General features: G+C 45.7%; 2 protein-coding genes across 10 annotated transcripts in view; one reads left to right on the top strand and one right to left on the bottom strand.

Moving 5' to 3' along the window:
* SCAI (suppressor of cancer cell invasion) overlaps positions 1–19,762 on the bottom strand; it is a 47,702-nt gene extending 27,940 nt beyond the window's left edge. For 2 of the 9 annotated variants that reach the window (XR_010073373.1, XM_063352850.1), the window contains exons 1-4: positions 19,654–19,671; positions 19,422–19,466; positions 7,174–7,265; positions 5,362–5,493 (exon numbers count right to left, since the gene is read on the bottom strand). Coding sequence is in view for 8 of the 9 variants with exons in the window: in XM_063352850.1 (XP_063208920.1) it covers positions 5,362–5,493; positions 7,174–7,265; positions 19,422–19,466; positions 19,654–19,656 (272 nt within the window). In the remaining variant the exon portion in view is untranslated. Of the gene's footprint in view, positions 1–5,361; positions 5,494–7,173; positions 7,266–10,368; positions 10,431–19,421; positions 19,467–19,603 lie in introns of those variants that run through there. The other 7 variants (XM_063352851.1, XM_063352855.1, XM_063352854.1 and 4 more) reach the window with 7 other exon arrangements.
* A 514-nt stretch (positions 19,763–20,276) lies between these two features.
* RPL35 (ribosomal protein L35) lies at positions 20,277–22,277 on the top strand. Its single transcript, XM_063352858.1, has 4 exons — positions 20,277–20,434; positions 20,690–20,826; positions 21,268–21,349; positions 22,057–22,277. The coding sequence occupies exons 1-4, from the start codon at positions 20,432–20,434 to the stop codon at positions 22,204–22,206; spliced, it is 372 nt and encodes a 123-aa protein (XP_063208928.1). The 5' UTR covers positions 20,277–20,431; the 3' UTR covers positions 22,207–22,277.
* Positions 22,278–24,654: the final 2,377 nt, after the last annotated feature.

The raw sequence follows: 24,654 nt of genomic DNA on the forward strand, positions 1-24,654 counted from the left end.
TCGAGCCTAAGGGAAACCCCACCTTTTGGAAGCCATGCCGTGTCCTCCGGAGGAGTACGACAGGCAAAGCAGCACACTACGATTTCCAGAGCCACGTACCGGCATATTTCTACTAACTGTAATTGCTTTAACAGCACCCTAGGTAGAAAAGGAAATTAATATTCCTTTGCTCATCAGCCAACTGTACTTCCCACACAGCTTGAAGGGACCGAGCTTAGTTGCTACATGTAAAATGAATCCGTTATCAGCTATGACTCTTACCAGCCTGGAAAACCATTCCAGTACTTGCTGCTGCTATTCTATGAAGATGCCAAGGAATCTGGGCAGGATTTTACAAGAAAAAAAAAAAAATCCTCTCAAACTTGCAATTGGCTGCTCAACATCTTGGAACGTACTTTGGTGCAGTGAAGGGTACACAGGAGTATAAACATGTGCTTCAGGGCACCAACATCTTCATCCAAACATAGGTTGATACAAATGCGTGCAAATATTAAGCATTTGCTGCAACGACTGATTCACCACTTTCTATTGTTGTAAGAGATGTAAACATTTTAGCTAAACAAAAGAAGTTAAGAAACTGTCCAAACACATGCCTAAGATGTTGCAAGCTTTGATATAGCAAGAGGTAGTGTTAAATTTAATTAGCACATTCACAAGTTTCAATGTTAAAAAAAATAGTGAATACAAATACAAAACAACACTAAAATGGATCGTTTAAAAAAGATAATAAAAATCCAAGTTCAATGACACAAACTTAAAGAATGACTGAATTAGCAGGTTGACTCAAAGAACCCTACTAGTAGTAAAGTGGGTTTTCTAGGCCAAGTTGCTTAGGACATTTGAGCAAAGGTCTAACATAAGGAACGAAGAAAACATACCCTTCTTCTCTCAAACACTGAGAAGCAGATATGTGCACCAATTAAGAAATAAGCAGGTAACTATTTGCTGATCATCCTTATGCATACATCCCTCATCAGAAAGCTCATACACTCTTTATACCTCACCTGCATCTTCCCTTGCGCACCCCCGGCACCCCCTCGATTCTGTACCTTCCTCTGTACAAGCCCAAGCATTCTCGTAAAACCTAGTTCAACTCGCTGTGCTGCATTACTTTTGAATATACAATAATTAGTAGCATTTTAAAAAGCCTCTATTAGCGCAGTGCACACGTGCCCGGCCATTGTTGTCCACTGTCACTGCTGGGTGTCCACATGGATATTCTTCAAGCAGCGTGCTCGCCTAATTGCAGCTGGCATAGCTGCACAATGCCATGAGATTCCTCGGCTCCCCAGGGAACAGGAAAGATCTCCATGGAAACAGACAGTAGCACTTGTTCTTTTGATAGTATTCTGACATGGCTGTAATAAAACTTCATTTATGACAACACATTACTGCGGTTTCACCACAGATTTTTGCAGACAGGAGCTGCCATTGCTGCCATCCATTTACTGTTTTGTGTTCTGAACATCATGCATGTTGCTCCGCACGTATTAAGAAATTTTGCTGTGAGAAAATGGATGCATAAGCAAAAGAGGACATTTAGTGCAGTTTTTTTAAATCAGAGCAGAGAATCTGCATTATTTAGTGAGAAATAGCCCAAAAGAATACTAAAGACTCAGTTGATTGCAGAGTGGGTTATTAACACGGCTCCTCCCACTGAAGGAGATAGGGAATACACGATGCAGAAGCAATTACACACCCAACTTGAGAGCCAAAGACCTACGTTATAGGAAGAGATTTTGCTACTTCCAGATCTACACAAGGATACTAGAGCAATATGGAGAGAAAAAGGTAAGAGCCTCCTCCTCCTGCGGGTGTCCCTGGCTGGAGACACTGGGCACAGAGCAGGCAGCGGCAGGGCTACTCACACGTGCTGCTACGCATCACCATCAGCGTTACTGGAGGGAGGAAGAGCCAGCAGGAAGGAATCCAGATGCAGAGGAGGGAATGGAAATGCTTTGACGTAGGACAGCTCTATCCAGACAAGGAAGACAGTTACGCACTTCCTTACAATAGCCTCCAGCAACAAGTGGAAACCATTTCCAATTTCTTGGCTTTTAAAACATTCCAAACTGGTCATGAAGACACAAACTCAGATGTTCTAAAAGGATGGGTTCCTCACACTGGGCACAGAAGACTGGTTCCCTTGCCACATTAGAGTGGCTGGTGGATAAATTCCATAAACGGCCCAGAATTTTATGCAATGCTTGCTGTATAATCTCAACAAAGACCAGCATTACTTATGTGCTCATAATTCATTTTCTGCCAGCAGTTCATTTCAGCCATGCTGTTGGCAGAAGCCAGATAATACTGGCTGCAAACCAATTAAAGGTGCTAAGGTTTGTTTGGCCAGCACCACGTGGAACCTGCCACATGGGGACAACTTCCAGAGACATAAAGATGCTGAGAAAGTCCTAGGGACTCAGCAGTATGCTTCAAAAAGGAAGGTTACAATAACTGTAAGTTTAACATTCAGAGCTTTAAATACATTCACAGTTTTGACAGGTGATAAAAAAGACAATTTCCTTTTATGTTCATAGGCCTGTAGTAATTAACAGGCTCCTGTTTCCAGAGCCCAACCAGCAGTGGGATAATCGCTTTGTGGCGTAGCTTCCCATCACCTCTAATAACCTGCAGACAGCAAGCACACCAGTAACCCTCAGGTAACTTGCCTCACAGCACAATCGGTGCGAGAAGCCAGTCCCTTCCCAGTATCAGATAGGGTACAGCCTGCAGCGTTGCCTGACGCTAACAGGGTCCTGCTGTTTCTAAATCAGCAGCAAAACTAAGAGGTTAAACTTGCATCTTACTATCAGTCTACAAAGTAAATGATTAAACACCATCACCTCTTTCCACGAAAGGACAGCAGTCGTGATTCCTGCAGCCTGCACAACGAGCAACAAGACCTTATTATCTGGGAAAGTATGATATATGTGGAAAGTATTTAATTTATTAAAGTTTCGAGCTTCTCTGTGATACTGAACACATTTAAGCACTTTTTAACATTAAAAAGAAAACAATAACTGGTGACAGTACACCATGAAATTCTGCTTCCTAACACACTCCCCGTTTCCAGCCTTTTTCCAAGAAAACAGAAAGTGGGAGTGGGGAAAGGAGAGAAGAGAGCAATTGGAACATACTTCATTCAGTTGTTTCTAACTTATAGCTGGGGGTGTTCAAAAAAGGAGTACAGACAGTAGAAAGACAACCTCCCCCCTAAGTTATTCTAGCTAGCATGGCCGCAAAAGGATGGTATCGCTGGTAATATGAGCATGAAGTATACTTTGGAGCAGCAACCTTGGCAGATCATCGTATGTTTTCCTCAAATGCTGTATTTGGCATCTGTATTGGGAAGAGAGGAAGGAAATGCTACTGAAACAAAGACGTGGCAGGCTGAGCCCTTGCATTTTTGGCAGCAGCGACAGCTAAGCAGCTGCCAACACAGCTATAGGCTCAGTTCCCTGTAGCTGAAGTGCCCAGAGGAGGTTTCAGGAAGGAAATCACTGCTCTCCTCTCCTTCCCCCATCACTTCTTTTCCATGAAACATGGTAGGCAGAAGAGAATGACAAAAAACACAGCAGCAAACGCAATCATCATCTTCAAAACAGAAGAAGGCAGGCATGCATCAAATGCATTTATTATACTAGAGGGAAAAGTAAGCAGTTGGACTAAGAATTAGGATATTGCCAAGGTGAACTACCCAGAAGAGAACAAGTACTAACAGAGGAGATGCCTCAACATTATAACGCCACTTTATCCAGTCATTGTGCCCAAAGGAATCACAGGCCTTATAGGTGAAATGGTGGTCAAGTTCAGTGCAAGAAGCAGCCATGTTAATTGTGTTAAGTTACAGTACGGACAGAGGCAGGCTCCTGTTCCGGTATGGTTTTATTTTCACACAGCAGAGCTGGCTGCTGAAGCTCATCTCTCTATTTTTATTGCCCAAATTTCATCCAAAGGTATTTTCCATTTTCTTTTTACCTAGCTGGATAAGAAGGTTCCTTTTTGGCAAAGTACCATGGGTGGACATGGAAACTACATCTCTCATCTGGAAATCTGATACAAACTCACTCCTTCCACGCCCAGAGGAAAAGACGGAACAGCTGTAAGTACTCTGCCATCTCTGTGCTCTGAACTGGAGCATCACGCACCCAGACATGAACTGTATTAATTTGTACTCTTCAGTGACTTAGGCAAAACTTCAAGCAAGCTGTGTCAGAAAGCCAATGTAATGGCCTATATGGTCCTGGAAATCCTGGTGTCAAGATCTCAGTCCTTTTGCTTTAGGCTCGTTTCATGGGGTGCTGAACACAATCACCAGGAACTCTTCCTCTCTACTGTCTATTTACCATTCAGATTTTGGAGCACAAATTGTTTCGGATTGGGTAATCAACTTCTAAAGCACATGAAAGGATTATCAATAGTGGAGGGCAGGGGGGGTAAGGAGTTAAAAACATCTTTGCTAACCATCTGTGTTTGAATAACAGCAAGCTATATGGGCCCAAACATACAGTATTACTCAGAGACCAGTAAGAGGCTGAACTGCCAACAAGATACCAGCTAAAACCCATGCTGCTTAAGAGACTCTACAGCAAAGCTTAGAAATAAAACAGCTCTTGAATACGTAATCTTTAACTCAGTATATATTGACATAAACAGGATGCCTGTATCACTGTCCAAACATGAACTATTTTCCTTGAACTCCCCTTACTCTTATTCCCCTCTTTATTGGTGCTGACGAAACAGCTGGGCTTTCTAGATGTTATTGCAGATGTTTGGAGATAAATGCAGATTTGGCCTTTCTCCACAGTTCAGATTACACATTTGTTTCACCCGACACATACAGGCTATGGTTTGGATGTTTCTGTTTATCACTTCCTAAATTTCTTCCCAAAAAAATACTCCCTCCCCCCATTTCCTCCTACCTAGACCAAACCTTCTTATTCCTTTTTTTTTTTTTTGGAACAGAGACTGTGGGGTTTTGGACATGCTGCTGACTGTATACAGCCACACCTACTCCTTACTTGTGTACTGCATACACAGCATTTCAGTATGAATTCTATCAATTTCACAGAATTTCCAACTTCTAGCTTACTCTTAACTGACATGACAGACGTTCAGCTCACCTTTCTCACATTTCCTTCCCTACTTGCTCAGAAGAAATGTGTGCACCTCTACTACAGACAAGCTTACATACATGGTCCAATGCTATCCGTACATAGGTGCACACTGCTCTCTCCTAAACAAACTCAAACGTGTTTCAGTTTGAAATGTTCATTGTGTAACTGACTTCGGCATCACTCACACTAAAGTGTATGTTCCAATGCTTTTCTGAAGGAATACTGTCAAAAATGCACTAACCTTAAGCCATTGAATAGCTGTTTAGATTTATCCAATAAGTAGCAAAAGTCTGTCACTGTTTTCCTCTCTGCTTGAGGAATATCATCTTCAGCTCCTCCTGATGACATGATTTCTTTTAGGGCAAACTCAGTCCTATGAAGAAGAAAATAGCCGTATTACTCAAAAATTGAGGGCTATTATGAACTCATCCAGATTAGATGCATGTACAGTTCCATGGGGATGGTAACAAAGAGCATGCAATTCTCCCACAGGTTACTCTTCTCAGGACTCATTAAAAATAACAGCTGAGAATCAAAGCATGGGACTAATTATTGCACAATGCACCAGTCAACAGAGCAAAATTAAAAATAAAAGTGGTACAAAAGTAATAAAATAAAGTAAGTGAGGACTGTATTCACAAACACAAAACTGCCAACAAAAGGACTGTAAAACAAACAGTACTTGGGTTTCACACTTGGACAAAGAAATCCTCTCTAAATTTGCCTTTCTGCAGAGGTGTTTATCCTGCAGCTGTATTTAGAGAGACTAGCCTCAGTTCTGTTTACATTTCATTTTTTTCTGTAACTGTTGAAAACTGAAGCCACTAGTTGCTATTGCTAAAACATAGCAATTTTAGATAGAATGCTAAAAAATACCCTGCTTCCTCTCTACTTCCTCATGACTGTTTAATTCTGTGGCTTGCACTGCCCACAATTACACCTGCAGATCTATTTTTACTGTTCATATGAGCAAAATGTCATATTGTACAGTAATCACCAGAACAAAAAGACCGAGGATATAACATAGATAACCCTAGTATTGAGTCAGTAAGGGAATATAAAAGCCTATAAAGGCAGAGGAGCTTTTAAAATCTTACTTGAAACGTACAGATAAAAAATTATCCTTTTGATTGTCCAAAGGTGAGCTACAGATTTCTCAGCAGCAGCAACAACGCATGCTGCTCTGGAAATGGCTGCCAGGTCTTTTGCTCTCTGTGCTCTCTAAGAATTTTAGTGCAAGATAAACACACCTCTAACTGGGCAAATGCAGAGCTTTTACTTCCAGCAACTTCTCTACCGGTTCTGGTAAGCACTTGTGTTAAGCAACAAGTTTCCATTTGTGCAGAAGCTCTGTTTGGACGCTATTTGCATAAATAATTACCTACAAGTCCCAATTCAAGCCAGGAAATGGCAAAGCTAACTCCTTATGGTCATTGGAAAGTACCCTGAAGTATCTGTCATCAATTGTCATGAAAAGCCTTCATAACAACCAAATAGACTTTAGAAATACTTCCCCGAACAAACACTTCATGCCTAGCAAATGCAGAAGAAATTGGCAGTTCCCCCAGCTTTGGGGATAAGTTAGTGGGCATACCCTGCCAACCAAGCAGTTTCACGACTTCCCAATTTAGAGAAGATGCAGCACACGTTCATGTGTCTTTTACACACCCACGAGACAGTGCACTAGAGCACTATGCAAGGACATGGGGTGCCCTGCACAAACCGCTTGTTGAAGAGTTCCAGAAAAAGGTAGGAAGTATCCATTTATTGCCAGGTAACCACAAATGGGTGCCAGACAGCAGAAGAGAGTTCAAAACATACCACCCAGATGTGGAAAGCTGTTGGCACAAGCCTATCAAGCAGGACATGAGTACTGTGAAGCACGAGCCTGTGTTTCAAGTCTCTAAACATGTACATTTCACACAGCATGAAACATACAACACTGAGTACTTAAAGCACCAACATATGAAATCAAAGTGAACAGTGAGAGCTAAAAAACAGATGTCAGAAGCAGCCAGGAGGTGATTCAGGATTTCAGGCAGAGGGACAATACCCCGGGTCCTGTGTGCTCCGCAGCAGGGGTGACCTAAATCCTGCGGCGCGGCCCCTGGGTTCTGCCACACTCCACTGCGGGGACCAGGCGCTCTAGGGCAGCGTCAGATACATTTGCAAAAATTCAGGAGCTTGCTTAAATTGCAAAGTATGTTTCATACAGTCTGCATATCATTCCTTTCATTTAATGGTAAAAGTCAATTTTTTTTATGCTACCCTTAAATTATACTACCCAGCTACCCCAACCGCTGCTAACACTGCCCAGCTGAACGTGTGTCAGCCCTGGTGCAGGCAAGTAGAACCCGCGGCAGCTCTCACCTTGAGAGAGCCTGCTAGACCCACCATGAAGAGGTCATTTATGCAATCAATAAAAGACATGCTAGAAAATTCACTGCCTGCCGATCTGAAAGGTATCAGAAGGCAGGAAAAATACTTGTTGCAGAGAAAGGAGAAACTGATTTTTTTTCCAGGTGATAGACAATGAAAGCGAATTTTGAAAGCCTACTCCAAGGCCAGCCAGTTCCTAAATACTTAGCGCAATACTAGTTTGTGGAAAGACTGTTGAAAAATGTTAACAGTTGCACTGCATATTATTACCCCTACATTTTATATGATTTAAGCAGATGATGACCATCACAAACACGGGGTGTCAGTGTTGTAGGAAGGTTATCATTGTAAAGGACTGTTATCAAACATGACCAAAACAGTGGTTTAAAACAGAGATGTACTTACATCATTAAGGTACTGCGGCTCAAACTTTTTGTGTGTGTGTGATGGCAAAATATTTGCAGACCTTCTGCTAAAACATCTAAGTTTGTTCATTATTTTAATTTCCATTAAAACAAATGCTCAGCAATAGGATGATGATACAAAAAGACTAAAATACAGATAATCGTAGTAAACCAAAAAAACTCATTATGATAGTTGCTGCCATGAAAACATCCCTACCATTCAGCATTCCAAATATGCCTTCTACCTGCTTCCAATCTGGATTGCCATATGTATTTCATATGACATAAAAGACAGACTTGCATGTTAGAGCCAGAATAAAACACTCAATGCATACTTTCATCAGCATGCTTTGAATTACACATTTAATGCTTATTCTAAAAAGGGCTTTAAGCAGAACTCTCTATGACAAACTCGAAAAACTCTGCCCTGCATCATCATCTGTAAAAACCTATCCGCGAGCTTTTCAGCCATGCTTAGCCTAGCTTCGTTGTTTGTCAAGCATTTTGATGGTATTCCTCTTGCTAAACCTTAAGCACCTAAACAGTAAGACAGACGCAAAAATTCATCTCATCATCTACTGATGCTTGACGAGGGTGACCAGAAAACACTTGATCTAAGACATCAGAATGAACAGAGAAGACTCTGAGTGCTTATGAAAAGCTGTTTCATTAGTACACAAACAGCTAAATCACAGTTAAAAGTAGAATGAAATGAAACCTTAGTTATCCACGCAATTACAAAACTATCTCTGCTCTTAATGACCTGAAGATGTACGGACAATTGCCTGTGGGACAGAAGGCACAGCAGACGGAACACCTCTCGGATGACGGAATGAATGTGCTCCAAATAATCAAGTTTGGACAGTGACAATGGATGAGATCAAGTTTCACTCTCTTGCAGGATAATTAAAGGCACATTCTGGCTCTCTCACATATTGCACTCAGAAAACAGCAGTATTTCTAAATTATCCAGTGTATTTACACATGTACAGGGTATAGTGGAAAGTCCTATTGAAAATCCTTAAGGGTTACACTGCAAAAGTCAGCATGAGTCCTGCTCAGAATGGATTGGTTTCTTGCTCACTACATGTCAAATTTATCCTCCTGATAATTATAAAACAACACCAAACACAAAATACATTATAAAAATATTCAGACTAAATCCTATTATGGGCAAAAAGAGTCTTCCCTCTAGAAAAAAAAAAAATCAGGAAAATAAATAAGGAGTTCAACCAAGAAAGAAAGAAAAGCAGTGAAAAATTAAGCAGAGTAGTAACAAGCATGACAATTTCCCTCTGTGAGATACCTTTAGAAAAGCTGCCAGAAGGTAATTCTTCTGCAGATCTCAAATTCAAACAAGCATTTTGGTTACAGACATGAGCGGGCGCTGCTGCAATTTAAACCCTGGTTTCACTTAGCCACAGCACATGCCTGAATGTGAAGGAAAGATGGGAACGGAAGATGGAAAGAAAAAGGACAACAGGAGCCGTTAAATGATAGGTGAAGCTGGCTTTTCCAGCTGACAGAGAAGGAAAATAAAATTAGTTATCTCATGCACTGTTTTTGGTTTATCATGCTCTGGAGGGGGTGGTATTTGGTGCTGTACAAAGAAAGAACCACTATCACGAGCGGCTCGGGAAAGGAGGAGGTCTCCCCTGCACTACAGACTGCGTTGTAATGCAGCAGCATTACAGACAGGAGAAAGAATTATTATTAGAAACAGCAAGTGGGCACAGCAAAGGGAGGAATATAGCTACTGACATCGCCCTTTCCTCAGGGACTGCTCGGCTCCAAGTGAAAAATATAAATAAAATGCAACCAGCAGTACATCCACAATGTGGAGACCTCTCCTTCTCTTTGATACTAGAAGGAGCCCACAGATCTATGCTCCTCTTCTGCAGACAGACAGTTCTCCCAGTTTTGACAGCCCAGCTGTACCAGAAATATCACCTACTTAATATTTCGTGCTTTTTGCTTTCTTTCATGCAAAATAAACTGTTGGGCTGTTCTGAGTGACTTTTTTTTCTTTTTTTTTCTTAAGGAGCACACATAAAAAAAATGATCCCCAGAGTCTGCAAAAGGAGACGCTGAAACATTGGTTTAAAAGACTGGTAAAATAAGTCAGAAAATGGTGACTTCCAGCAGACCTTATTATTCTCTCAAAGATTTTGCCAACTCCTCAGGCCATACAAGGCAGAAAAATTGTGCTAGCCAAGCGCTGCACTTGGCGTGACGGGTTCTTTCCAACGCACCCTCAGATCACACAATTCCAGGTTTCCTTGGTACAATACAGGAAGAGATTTTACAAATTCATCCTGTTGCAGCACGCAGGGCAGAGGGGCATCCCAGAGAATGGCAGGACTATGCAAAGCAGTTGGAGCTGAAAGGCAGCAGGACAAAGGGTATGGGAACAGATGAAAGTTTCACGATGCTGGCCAGTATTTTTAAAGTTATGTGTCACTTACATCACACACGTTTCCACTTCCCTGTGGTTTGCCGTCTTTTGGCTAAGGTTTTCCAGGCTCAGCTGGAAGGGAAAAAGAGCGCTGAAGTCAATGGCATGCAGTCCCTACTGGCCCTGTGCTCAGTAGGACTCAGGCCTGTAAAGCAAGGCACGCTTTGTGAATGGTGGAAGAATACTCTGGTTCGAGGAAATCAAGCTGACAATGGAAGTCAAGCATAGATATGTGAAATAATTGTACCACGTGCACACCTTCTCAGCCAGATGTATTACTTAGCCAGGATCACTACAACCTGCCATTCAGTTGCCTGGTAGAAGGTGGTCGTAACTTCCCACTGTACACTGACAAGGGAACAAAACCTCACTGCACAGAAAACGAGGTGGTACCGTAACTGTCTGGCATACTGTACAGGCGGCAGTTAGGAACGTACGAACTGTTGAGTAAGGACAGGTAGAATCAGGGGCAGTCTCCCAGAGCTGCATAGCAGGGCTGGCTGGATGCGGAACCTTGACGTCCTGACAGAGCATTTGTACATACAACTCTACTGTCTTTAAGCCATCGCTGCGGCTTGGTTGTGGAATCCTCAGGGTCTCCTGCCTTCCAGTCAAGCCGGACAGCCTCCTCATGTGAGTATTCAGAGGATAAAAGCTGTGAGTACCTAGTAGCAGAGCTTTATCTACTTCACCTAAATGGTCAATTGAAAGAACAACCCCCTTCTCACTACAGCATCAGCATTAGACTTAAAACTCTCATGTTGTACGACTAGATGCAAACAATCTCATTACAAAGACTTTAGCAGCACATTTGTTCTGTCTGGTATTTTACCCAGGAAATCAGAGTCCATACTACTGAACACAAGGAGCGTGGAGTAAGGATACTTCACATACATGATATACAACCTGTCTTTCTTCCTTCAAAACTAGAAGAATTTAGTCTTAAATCTTTAGACATTTATACTTTAAACTATCACATTCACAAAAAATCATATGATTTTCTAAGTGTGAGCACAAGCGTATCTTCCAGAAGCAACTCTTCCAAAAATCAGAACACGTCACTTGTGTCATTTAACAGGTGACTTTATGCACTTTACAATACTGATCTCCATGGTGTTCCAGCCTTCCAAAGATAAAGGTTGGATGTTAAACGCTCTCACTATGCCCAAGAACAAATTTATTACAATGCAGAGAACTGATCAATGTGACCCAGTGAAGTTTCTTGGCTAAAATTAGAACGAGAATCGGTATTTTATTTCAGGCTCCAGTCGTTTTCATTACTGAGCCTTCAGTTCCGTCCCTTAAATAACCCATACACAACCTTCTGAACAGGACAGCAGCTACAAATCTAACAGGACACTCCAGGATGGTTAATGTTGGGGATGAGGATTGGAGGGAGAGGAAGAGCACTCTCTTTTTTGGAAGAAATGCTCTTGTTTTTTAAACCCACCCAGCTGCAGACAGCAAACTGCAAACCAAGCAGTGAGCTAGGGGGGGGTCGACTATATTGATTAACCTTTAGCCTGAGAATCAGAACTTTCTGTGACAGATGTAATACAGAACAGTTAACTGCTGCATCAACTACAAGCCCTGAACTCTTGCTGATCTGGAGTTTCATTGCTTCCATCAAATACAATTGGCTTGGGGTTTACAGGTGAGGCTCTGATTACTGTTAAAATTCTGGAGTTGAGCAGGAAGCATGTGCTTAGACACGTGAACTAATGGTTGGGGTAAGTGATGGCTGCATCCTGATTCACAGCTTCATGGATAGTTTTACCATTTTAATGAGGATATCACAGCACAGAAATATAAACTCTGTTTTTCAAATGCTTCCCACTCCTTAGTTAGAGAAGAAAGTGGTAACCAAAAAAGCAAAAGCAAACATACTTTCTACATCTATCTTGATACAGGAATTTCTCCCAACTAAGATGTTATTAGAACTGTTCTTCACAGAAACCAATGATGGAAAATACATTCCAATCTATCAAGATTTTAAAGATCTCGAACCCTGAGTCACAGAGACCAGGCCTCTCTTCGGTTTTCATCCTGACACATCTGCTGCAGCAGCACTGCCAAAAGAGGACATGATGTAAAGCCAGATGCCCAGTTGGGATCTATTTCTTATCTGCAAATGAATAGTACAGATAAAACTAAAGTCTTGATCATTCATACCCAAAGCCTAGTACCATCATGTCTCAAGTCTCTACCACGAAACATCTGATCTTGCCTTCGTCAAGCAAGATGTCTACCTTTTCTTCTGCAGACTGCCATACTTGCCTCTTGTGTTTTCTTTCAAAGCTATACTGCACGTCTTGGGAAACCTATCTGTGTGTTCCCATGTGATCTGCTCAGAGTGCTAGTCCTGACAGAGCCTCAGACAACACAAAATTAATTAGAACCCAAATTCATTCCTCTCACCATAATACCTAATTCTCTATTGAAAGCCACTGTCCTGAAGTTCCTGAGACACCACTTGGTTCTATTCACGAAACACTGAAATAAACAGATAACAAACACCCATACATACAGGCTCGTAGGCACCGAAAGCTTCACAAATTGCTTCCCTACTTCAGAGGGAACAGCAAGGAGCAGTTATGTATCTGACTATTTCTTTATAAAATACATGGGGGGGAAAAAAGGATGTCTTTATTATTCCAAGCTTTTTAGTAAAAGTTGGAACCAAACACAGACATTTCTCATCCCCAACCACTGTTCACCTCAGGGCACGTCTGCACTGCAGTAGCTGCAGCTCTTCCAGACGTACCAAGCTCCTTTTACAGTAGGACGCTGCAGGAGGCATCTGCGCGCAGGCTACGAAAGCGCTGCTGGGCTCTGGCGGGGTCTGCAGCCCAGGAGGACAGCAGTACCCAGGTCTCGCTTAAAGAGCCAATAGATTGTTCCTGTACCATCTCCGCTCACTGCTGTATAAATGTGCACACAGAATACACAACGAAAAGGACTTGGGCAGAGCCCAGGCTTCGGAGACATTTTTTGTTTGAATGCCACAATAAAAAGCAACTTACAGTGTAACTTAAGAAAAAAGTAGCTATTTTATTTAGCTGATAATGCTGGTCAAATGGTGTTCTCTCTGCCTGGATGTTTGCTTATTTCAAAAGGGCACTAAGGAGAAATGCAGCATGAACTAGGAGGGTGCATAACTTCTGTTTTGTAAACGTTACCATGTGGCTGACTGAAAATCACCTGCAAATGCAACTAGTTCTACTGCAATTGGGAATTCACCAAGAAATTTTTTTTCTTACCATTTTACAGCTAACCTGCAGAAGCAGAAGATTAAGCAAGAGGGAAAACATTTAAAAAAAAACCCAACAAAAATACAAACCCAACTGAGCCTGTGACACTAGCCCAGACATTTCTGTGCGAACAGTCATACTCTCTTTTACAGAGGGAGGAAGCCAGGCCCCACACCGACCTGCATGTGGCCCTGCTGAGCTTTCCCTACCCATCACAATAACCCCAGCAAAGGGAACTGCTTCACCTGTCCAGGGCTCCATGCACACGGACTGGCTGGCCAGATGCCTCCTACAAACTGTTAACGACTCTCTTCTGCCTCTCTTTCCCTTTAATAGAGGCACTAAACAGGTCCCTCTCCTTCCGCTCCCTTTGAGATTTGTGAACGTTACTGGCTAGATAATCTTCAGGACCTTTCTCCCTACGGCAACACTTGTTACATCGGACAAGTGATTTAAAAGCTGCCTGGAGAAGAATTAAAAAGAGGAAGCCTGACTGTGCATCTGCATAAACTTTGTTTCCTAAATGGGGAAAGAGAATAGATAAGAAAACAAGGTAAAAACACGCACACAATTCTCCGGATGCACGCTGCTATAGCAGGTAGAAGTGACAGACAGCAGGCACAGAGTTATACAAGAATTTTATTTTATTACCGCAAACTGAAAGCTTAATACTTTCACATGAACATGTAGTTCGTTCCTCAGCATATCAGAGTAGAAGATTTGCGAACACTGTCTCATATTAAGACCCCAGAGTTAACGTGAGCTGCCACCTCTGCATTACCTTGGACATCTCAGCAGAACAGTCTCAAGACTTCCTGTAGTGAAACAGTCAACACCACAAATTCAACTCCATTCCGAGTCAAAAGAGTTTGAATATCCAGCATGTAGCACCAGTCCTATTATTTTAGCTTCAAATAAGCTCTTATTCTATAGAATCAGACTTTTCATTTGGTTTACAAGTCTTTAAAAATCCTTTTACTGCTTAAAGCACACCACTCTCTATCCAGAACTGCAGCTTTGGCATCTTTTCTCACAGAACAACGCAGAGCTGCTCATTAACATCATACAACAGAGACAGTGTTGTCCCTTCCTGCCTTCTGCATGGAGACCATCTAAGCCACACCTTACCAGCAGACTCTTCCAAATTCACTATGGGCGACTTTAAATACAAGAGACATGATATCACCATGGGATGCACGTGGCCTTTTTCAATTACCTTCATAACACAAAACTTTTGCTTCTCTTCTTTATGTTTCTGCCACTGGCAATTTGTTCCACCTTTGTCCATTCTGCGCCCTCTGTGATCCCTCTTTCACTGCAGTTCATGACCTTTTGTGTATAGGGTGAACGAAGGGCAAAGGCTAAAAATGTCATCACAGTTGGGCCTCTGCTCTTCTACTGACTTAACTAGTTTGCTGCTAAAAACGAGCTCAAGCTCAAAGTCAGACCAAGGCAGAGTTTCTGGGTCATCGGAGTCCAGGAATCCCCAGAAGACAGTTCAGAAGCAACGTGGAAGAGGATGCAAGTGTTTCCTTTCATCCCAATTCAAATCATGAATCTGTGATGGTGCCTGCATACCACCTACATGGTACTTAGTTGTCATTTGCATTGTATGAAAGAGCAATAGAAAAAAAGAACATCAGGCTCGCTTACTCTTGGCAGGGGTGGGAGGGGAAGAAGGGAGATAGAAAAACACCATCAGCTGCCGCGGGCTGAGCTGTGTGTATTTACATTTCACAAGCTAAACTATTTAGTGGTTTATTTACACACAATGTTCTTGGAGCAGCTAAAATGCCAGTTGTGTTTTATCTTGATTTTATGGCAATGCACATAAGCCACAAAATCATAGGAAGAGTCTGCAAATGAGATATGAACCTTGTACATCTGGAAAAGCACGTAAGCCACTGTGAGAAGAGAGAAAGATTTTGGAAGCACAGGCACAACAAGGGTTGAAAAGCATTAGTTATGACAAGACACCAAAATACAACCCAGGGACTCGAAAGCAATGATCAAGTCACAATACAACAGTTCATGCTGCAGGGATCACACATCCCACTACAACTCACATCGCCAAGTCAACCTACAGCGAGGCATACCGGGGCCTCAGGTCTCCCCGGGCTGCCCTCCATGTTAGCGTGAGGAGGGAATTGCAGTCAGCTCCATTTTATGCACATTCGATGGCAAGACGCCAACACAACTGTTGACTGAGCCAAATCTGGGCCCCCTTGAACTAAGCCATCACCTAAAGCAGGGCGGAAAAGCACATGCCTCTCGCATCTAGAGCGGCCAAGTTCCTGAAAAGCATCTGAGTTACAAGATAGATTTTTTTTTTTTCTTTCTTTCTTTCCTCAGAAAACGACTGATGTTTTAACTCTTTGATGTACACTAATGAATTCAAAACTGAATGGTTGCTGTACAACGTAGCTTGATGTAAATGTGATGGGGAAACTTCTTTCTAGCAAGTCAAATTATTTATTAGATGGTCCAAATGGCAGTTCAGGCCAGCGTCGATCTGGAGGGCAGTTATCATCATGCTTGCATCTTGTTAGCATTCTCAGCCAAGGTGTCAGTGGCCGCTTTCCAACTGGAAACTCACTCTGACAAAAGAGAATGCAGTACAAGCTGGGGAAAGCTTTTTGATGAGTTCAGTTCACTTCTTCCCTCCGAACTGGTGTTTGGCGGTACGCTGGCAGCAAGCTCGGGAATTGCATGGAGAGCGTCATTGCTCTGGGAATTCACCCTCCTAGGCAGGAGCTGCTCCTGGACCGTTCCTCTGCCACACAGCAGAGAAATCCCTCTGCTGACTTCTGCTTTAATTATATTTAAGAAATTCCGCTTCTAGCCTGTGTTCCATTATAATAATAGCAATAATTAAAAATACTTCAAACGATGACTCCTCTAAACCTGCTGTTCCATCCAGGCTTTTTGGCATCGCACACTTCCTTTCTTGACTGACATCCTCAGGGAACGATTGATGGTTATTCTATTCTACTCCTGTTGCAGGGCTGTACTGCGCTCTCTCAGCACATGTAAACTGCTAGGTAGTATTTGTGTTGGCAACTAACTTACATACTTTATAGAAACAGACCTCTATTTGACCCTCCAATCCAGCTCCCACACACAATTTGGTCCACTCCTTTAAACTGCTTCTTTCTGCTGCAACACATACCCCGTTCCATATCTCTGTTTCTAAACTACATATACAGAACAGAGCTTATGTGCTTAAAGAGAGCTACTCGGCTACAAAAAGCCAAGCCTGCGGAATGTCCTTATACAAGAATATAAAAGAAAATTAATATATAACTTGCACGTACAGGTCCTGGTTTTCCTTCTACAAAGATTGCTCCAACCGAACATTTCTATGAAAAAAAACGACAAAAAGGTCCATGAAAAAAGGCATCAACACACAGATTTCTGTGATAAGACTCCAATAGCTGTATCATGCTTTGGGGGCCTAGAGGGGGTGTTGCCTTTTTTTTGTTTAAAATACAGTTAAGTTTTAGCTATTCAGGTAGGCATCATCTCAGAATAGATGTTCACACCAGAACTCTTCCTTCCTTGCCCAAAGCACACCATGCATAATAAAACATAAGCCAACAAAGTAATCTGTCCACGTAACCAAATGAATTCCCACAACCCATTTATACCGCGGCAGTTTATCAACAACTCCATTTAAAGCACACAGAGCTAAACCAGAATAAAAGTGATGCAAAAAGAGGTGAAATCTGACTGGCAGAGGCCATGGCGAGCGCAGCTGCAGTGGGAGCGGGGGACTGTGCAGTCACATCATGTGACAGCAGCGGCGCTGGCAGCAGAGGAGGGAGAGCTACAGCCCCCGTCCTCCCACCTTCCCAAATCCGAGCCTCCATCGCAACATTACGGACAACACAACCTCATTGCAATGCAGAACTGACTCAGGGTATAAAAGTCTCAGTGTTTTGATTTATTGTTCTCCATTTTTATTATTTCCCTCCACCAAATAAAACAGTAACACAGAAACGAATAAGAATACAGGCAAGCCATGTATTCCTCCCACTGCTAGGCACTTTCAGTATTTTATCACTTGTAGATCTAGTTTCTCAAGTGAGCATGGCGAACATAGAACATGGTGCTGTTGTTTGCATCATTCTTACATGTAGAGCTTAGCCCAAATAGTCATCCTTGTGATAAAAATCTTCCAATGCTCACAAGGGACATGGAAGGGCCAATTGAATTTTGATACTATATTGCACCTATATTTCAAGATAAAACGACCACAATCTCCTTTGTAGCACAGCAAAATATTTCTTCTCTCCGTATAGTTTCTATGAATGGTTTTTATATTTTCTGTAGCAAAGTACCTGGCTATCACATTTGTGTATGCTATCTGCATTATTTTGGCAGCCCAGAATGATTAGAGAATTATGCTCTTTGCACGAGTTAAGCGACTCATTGTTTCTTTCATTTCACATAAATTGTGATCCAGTTTATCAAAACATCTTAAAAGAGACTCACTTATCTGATTTGAAAACAAAGCATCTCTTTTTCTAGGAACATGATCTACAGTCAGGTGTCACGCTTTGTAATTGCTCCCTCAACAGCCTGAGCAAGGGAAGTTACAACCGTTACACAACAGGGTTCACACCAGGCGAGAAGATGCACCGGGCAGTCACCGCATTTGCCCACTTTCACAGCAAGATCCACACCAGGATGATGATCTATGATTTCTGAAGCTTGCTACCAACACTGCGGTTCTGGTGCTCGCAGGAACGGTGGGAGAGCATACGTGTGCTGGAAGACTCACTTCTACTAGCATTTTAGTCCAACACTGCTGTTTTGCATTACCTTAGACAAGATGCTGAGAATTATGGATTGCATTTCGACAGCTCTTGCAAAAACTAGTGATTTTTTATATTAAGGGATCCATTTTGTAGGTTGGAGGACTAGAATTGCTTAGCCGAGACACAGCTTAAGCAAGCAAGCTTGGTGCCTGGTTATTAAATTACAGAAGTGCAACTCAGACTTTGACAAAAACAGGTCCTATTCTGTAGTGGGGGATTAGACCTGGACTCTGAAAACCTGCAGTCTTGATCCTAAATGTTTTATCTGGGGCAGCTTTTGGTTACTGACATTATTATAGCCAGCAGCGGACAAGAAATCTGGGGTGATGACAACACATAACAATCATCCTGCTTCTATCCCCAAGGGCATTTCACATCACCTATTGTCCAAAGCATTTCTCAGCACAAAACAAAAATTTGGTAAAGGAGGAGTTGCTGAGATAAAAGTTTAAAATCAGAACAAATCCATGATGATTCCGTTGAACTCGCAGTTTGGACGTCAAGCCGTGCACTGACAGTTCTTGTAAAACCCAGCAACATTTCACCTGAAAGGATTCATTTGCTGATGCAGAAATGCAGGTACCTGTCCAAGGCATGCTGAACACCTACAGCCGCCCCAGCTGGGAGAGGCAGGGTGGCAAGAGGGATGGTAACATATCGAATGGAGAAGTTAATAAAGAGGGGGCCGTTTTCATAATTACTGCAGTTACGCCGCGAATCCAGGCCTAGGCAGAAAACGTGCCACATCGCATTTCTCCTCTCCGTTAGCGGCGAAGGCAGTGGTGGGCACGGCTCCGTGTGCCCAGGCTGAGGGCCTCGGCAGCCTCCACCGCCATCGCCACCCGGCACAGGGCACAGACCTCCCGGCCAACCTGCGGCTCTGCCCCGAAGGCGCCCGCCCCGCCGCCGGGAGATGCCCACCGGGAGGGGATGCTCGGCGCAGCCCCGGCCACCCCCGCCCACACCTGCCGCGCTGCTCGCTCCCGCCATACCTGGGCCTCCTCTTGCGGCAGGGCTTCTCCGCTGGGCCTGGAGCTCTGCGGGGGCGAGACAGCGGTGAGGGGCGCGCCGCCGCCGGGCCTGCCCTGAGCCGCCCGCCGCCGCTCCCGCCCGCCCGCGCCGCCGCCCCGCCCGCGCCCCGCGCCCGCCCGCGCCGCCGCTCCGCCCCCCGCACCTGGAGGCCGGGCCGGTGCGGGGCAGGCGCTGCCGGGCGGCTCCTCTCACCATCCGCGCCGCCTCCGCCAGCTCCCAGGCAGAGCCGCCAGCGCCGCCGCCGAGGCTCCGGCTGCGCCGAGTGCGGCTGCCGCCTCACGCTAGTCTGGGCCGGCTTCGCCCCGCCCCCGCCCACTCTGATTGGAGGAGCGCCCGGGCTCACGGCGAGGGCGCGCTCTGATTGGCGGCGCAGGCCGTCAATCGGGAGACCCCCCCCCCGCTCCGGCCCTCCCGCTCGGGGCCGCTGAGGCACGGCGCGGCTACCTGGATACGGCGGGTGGTGGCGCCACCGCGCGGGGAAGTCCGGCCTATCCCGCCGCCCCGGACCCAGCTCGGCCCGGCCCGCCGGGCCACCTGCGCGCACGGCCCTGCTCCGGCCCCGCTCCGCCGCCGCTCCCGCCCCGCCCGCCGTCACGTCCCCACCGCTGCCGGGGTAAGAGTGCCGCACCTCGGCCAGCACCAGAACACCAGCCCCGCTCTCACAGGGCTCCAGCGGCGGGAAGAGCAGGCGACAGCAGCACCGAGCCGCCGCGGCAGAGCGGCGCGGAGCAGCCCCTCGTCTCCCGCGGGGCCGCAGCCCCCCTGCCCCGGGGCCGGCGGCACTGCCCCGCCGCCTGCCTGTCAGCGCCCCCCGCCGCTACCACCGCGCTGCCCGCGGGGGGTGCGCAGCGCGTAGGCTCCTCCCCCCGCCCGGCCGCGGATTGGTAGGCTCCGTCCGGCAGCGCCCCCCGCCTCCTGTCCCCGCGCGGCTTCCGTCCTTTCCGGCCTGAGCCGCGCAGCTGCCGCCATCATGGTGAGCGCCTCCCTGCCTCTCCCGCGGCAATCCGCCGCCATCCGCGCCCGCATCGAGCCGGCGGCTGCGCCACCGAGCCCGCCGCATCGCTGTCGCACGCTGCCGGCCCGGCCCCGCCGTGATGGGGGGGGGGGCATGGGGGCGGGCGGCGGTGTGGGGCCTGAGGGGCAGCGGGAGGCTGGGGGAAGGCCGCTGCCGGGCTCGGGGCGCGGCGGGGTGAGGGAGCGGGGCTGACGACCTGTCCGCCGTCCGCAGGCCAAGATCAAGGCCCGGGACCTGCGGGGGAAGAAGAAGGAGGAGCTGCTGAAGCAGTTGGACGATTTGAAGGTGGAGCTGTCGCAGCTTCGCGTGGCTAAAGTGACCGGCGGGGCTGCCTCCAAGCTCTCCAAGATGTAAGTGGGGCTCGGTCCGGCCCGTCGTTGGGCCGCTGGGTGTGTTGGCTCGGGCGGAGGCTGCGGGGGAGCCTGGCCGAGCCTTTAGCAGGGGTGCGGGAGCGGCGGTGTCAGCCCGTACCGTGAGGATGCTCGCTGTGTGGGCTGCGGTGGGGTGAGGGGCGCTTTCGCAGTCTGTGGGGCTGCCTTGTACTGTAACACAAGAGAAGACGGTAACGCGACAGAGGAACAAATATTTGTAGGCTTGAAAATTGGTTTGTGCGTCTTTTTGCTCAGAGATGTTGATCCGAGATGTGCCGGAAGTTGTTCGTGTTTTGCCGCAGTGTGGTACAACGTATGTTATTGGTTGTAGGATGTGCACGTTTTCGGTATACTGGGCTTTAAATCTCTGGTACTTGTCTTTTAGTATGTTCTGAGACAGACTTTTTTTTCCACCTGCAGACGTGTGGTGCGCAAATCTATTGCCAGAGTCCTAACTGTTATCAATCAGACCCAGAAGGAGAACTTGAGGAAGTTTTACAAGGTAAGTCTAAACATCTTGCATAGTGGGGTTTTTTTCTTGCTATATTCAAATGCATCGTTTGTAGAAAGGAACTAATTTTGTAGATTGTTACTTTGAAGCTTCACACTCAAGAAAAAAAATGCTCATTTATGTTCAGTATCAAAGGTCTCTAGTCATACTTCTTTTTTAAATATTATTGTAATACTCGCCTGAGTTTTGTAAACTCGGTATGAATCTGTTTTTGCCAGGAGAGTCTCCTGGGCAGCATCCCCCCTCTGGTTTGTACTAGACTTTCCAGAAGATGCAGCTTCCAGAAATGAAGATATTCTGCTAAATTTTAATAATGTTGCAGGCGACCAAGGAATACTTTACCTCAATAAGTTGCTATAATTTTTAGACTATTATTTCTTGGGGTTTGAGTTATATAGAACAGGACAAAAAGAACTTTTCAAGAGGTGTTGGAAAAGTGGGGCTTGTAAGATTAAGCATTACTTAAAACTGAGTCAAAGCTAGAAGAACTGGTACAAAAGTTGGAATCAACTCGTGTTTCCCAGTGGAGAGAAGTGCTCTTAAACTTTCAGATTGTAATGGTAGTCTCAATAAAAAGAAGCTTAAAGCACTGCTGCTGAGGTTGTTCTTACAGGCAGCTCAGCTCTCGATGAGTTCAGGCACCTGATTGCTACCTCGCAGTCTCTCAAACTCAACTTGTTGTGTGTTTATGCAAATAGGGCAAAAAGTATAAGCCTCTTGATCTGCGGCCGAAGAAGACTCGTGCCATGCGACGCAGATTAAATAAGCATGAAGAAAATCTGAAGACCAAAAAACAGCAGCGAAAAGAACGTTTGTACCCTCTCCGGAAATATGCCATCAAGGCATAGAACTGCAGTGTGCCGCAAGTTCTTAATTATATTGGCTGAGTATGTCTCATTAAATAGAATTTTGTTTGGAAGCTGTCACTGGTGGTTTTTTTTAGTAGTGGTGGGATAAAGAAATGAGTTTTGTGAAAAGAAATCAGAGGATTCACAGGAAGCTTATGTGAACTCTTATTGCTAATGAAAATAGTAATGTAACTTGCAGTTTAAGATCATTTTTCCCTTCGAAGAACAGGCAGATGAGTACAGATCTGTGAAGCTGGTGCAGCTTAACATGTAAAAAGTATTTCACTTGAGATTGTTTTAAAACGGATCACTTTAAAACAGCGAGTCAATGTTCATCGCTTCAGTAAGTTTTTGTGTTGTGCCAGTGTTTAAGTGTTATGGAGATGAACTAATTTGCTGAGAGGTGTTAGTGGACTTCATTGAAACCAAAGAATTCCATCAGCACTTGTTTTGGATCTCTGCACAACTAGTTGTAGCACCAAAGAATGTCTGTCCCTGGTTCGAGTGGGTGCCGTCAGCTGTGGTTTGTCCGGCCCCGCTTCGGGCAGGCACCTGGGGTGGCTCGTCACCAGTGGCCACCGCTGGCTGGAGCTGTGATGAGGGGTGGCCAGGGGGCTGCGGCAGCCTCCTTTCCTGGAAACAACTTCAGTGTCCATCGGGAAGCTGGGTTCCAGTGTTATCTTCCAGGTTTGTTCCCACTTGTAGCTGATTTCATCTTGTCAAACAGCTTCTGATAGCCGTCAATGATGGCATGACTGAATGGATAGATGAGGGGAGGGCAGTAGATGTGGTCTACCTTGACTTAAGCAAGGCGTTCGGCACAGTCTCCCGCAGCATCCTCATAGGGAAGCTTAGGAAGAGTGGGCTTGATGAATGGACAGTAAGGTGGATAGATAACTAGTTGAAAGACAGAGCTCAGAGGGTCATGATTAGGGGCACAGAGTCTAGTTGGAGGTCAGTGATGAGTGGTGTTCCCCAGGGGTCAGTACTGGGCCCAGTCCTCTTCAATATATTCATCGATGACCTGGGTGAAGGGATAGAGTGCACCCTCAGCAAAGTTTGCCAATGACACAAAGCTGGGGGTGGTGGCTGACGCAACAGAAGGCTGTGCTGCCTTACAGAGAGACCTGGACAGGCTGGAGAGTTGGGCAGAGAGGAACCTGATGAAATTCAACAAGGGCAAGCGTAGGGTGCTGCACCTGGGCAGGAATAACCCCCTGCACCAGGACAGGTTGGGGCTGACCTGCTGGAGAGGAGCTCGGTGGAAAGAGACCTGGGAGTCCTGGTGGACAACAGGATGACCATGAGCCAGCAATGTGCCCTTGTGGCCAAAAAGGCCAATGGCATCCTGGTGTGCATCAAGAAGAATGTGGCCAGCAGGTGGAGGGAGGTCATCATCCCCCTCTGCTCTGCCCTGGTGAGGCTGCATCTGGAGTGCTGTGTCCAGTTCTGGGCTCCCCGGTTCAAGAAGGACAGGGAGCTGCTGGAGAGGGTGCAGCAGAGAGCTACCAAGATGATGAGGGGACTCGAACACCTCTCTTGTGAAGAAATGCTGAGGGATTTGGGTCTCCAGTCTGGAAAAAAGATGACTGAGGGGGCATCTTATCAACACTTTTATAAATACTTAAAGGGTGGGTGTCAGGAAGATGGGGCCAGGCTCCTTTCAGTGGTGCCCGGGGACAGGACAAGAGGTAATGGGCACAAACTTGAGCATAGTAAGTTCCACCTAAACACGAGGAGGAACTTCTGTCCTTTGAGGGTGGCAGAGCCCTGGCAGAGGCTGCCCAGAGGGGTGGTGGATGCGTTCCTGTGCAGCCTGCTCTGGGTGACCCTGCTCTGGCGGGGGGGTTGGACTAGATGATCTCCAGAGGTCCCTTCCAACCCTATGATTCTGGCAGTAGGAGGGTGCTCTCGCGGTGAAGGGAAAACACCACCCAACACCCCTGTCAGCAGAGGTGCGTTTCGCACGGAGGGCGTTTGGTCTGTCGGTGCCCAGTTGCACGGGCCCCTGTGGCAGGACCGCGGGGGTGCTGGCAGGCAGTACCCACAAAGGCTGCAGCGCTGCATCCACAGGCTGGCGCTGCGCTCGCACTGGGAAATGGGAGTGGAATGAGGATGTGTGTCCAGTGGACAATGCCAATATTTCTTTTGGGTGAAAATAGTCCAGCCAGGCTGGTGTTAGCACACAGCATTGCACGCCGTGGGATGGGAAGAGAGGAAGCTCAGTTCCAGTTCGGTGTTAGGAAAACACAGCGGGTGTGATAGTTTCGGACCAAGGGCTCTTCCTGTGCGCATGTGAAGACTCACTGAGGTCAAATAAAGTCAGGAAACCAGACTTGAGGACAAACTGGTTGAACTAGAAGATTTTTACCTCTAAAGTTACAAGGCACTCCCTGGTCTCACAGTTCCACGCTTTGACCTGTGAAGCACAGAACTAGTTAAATGGTT

Source organism: Chroicocephalus ridibundus, chromosome 15, assembly GCF_963924245.1.
Source record: "Chroicocephalus ridibundus chromosome 15, bChrRid1.1, whole genome shotgun sequence".
NCBI lineage: Eukaryota > Metazoa > Chordata > Aves > Charadriiformes > Laridae > Chroicocephalus > Chroicocephalus ridibundus.

Bases quoted from the DNA above. Each gene is read 5' to 3' on its own strand.
- RPL35 (XM_063352858.1), top strand. The intron at 20,827-21,267 runs GTAAGTGGGGCT...TTCCACCTGCAG, and splicing joins GCCTCCAAGCTCTCCAAGAT to ACGTGTGGTGCGCAAATCTA. The intron at 21,350-22,056 runs GTAAGTCTAAAC...TTATGCAAATAG, and splicing joins ACTTGAGGAAGTTTTACAAG to GGCAAAAAGTATAAGCCTCT.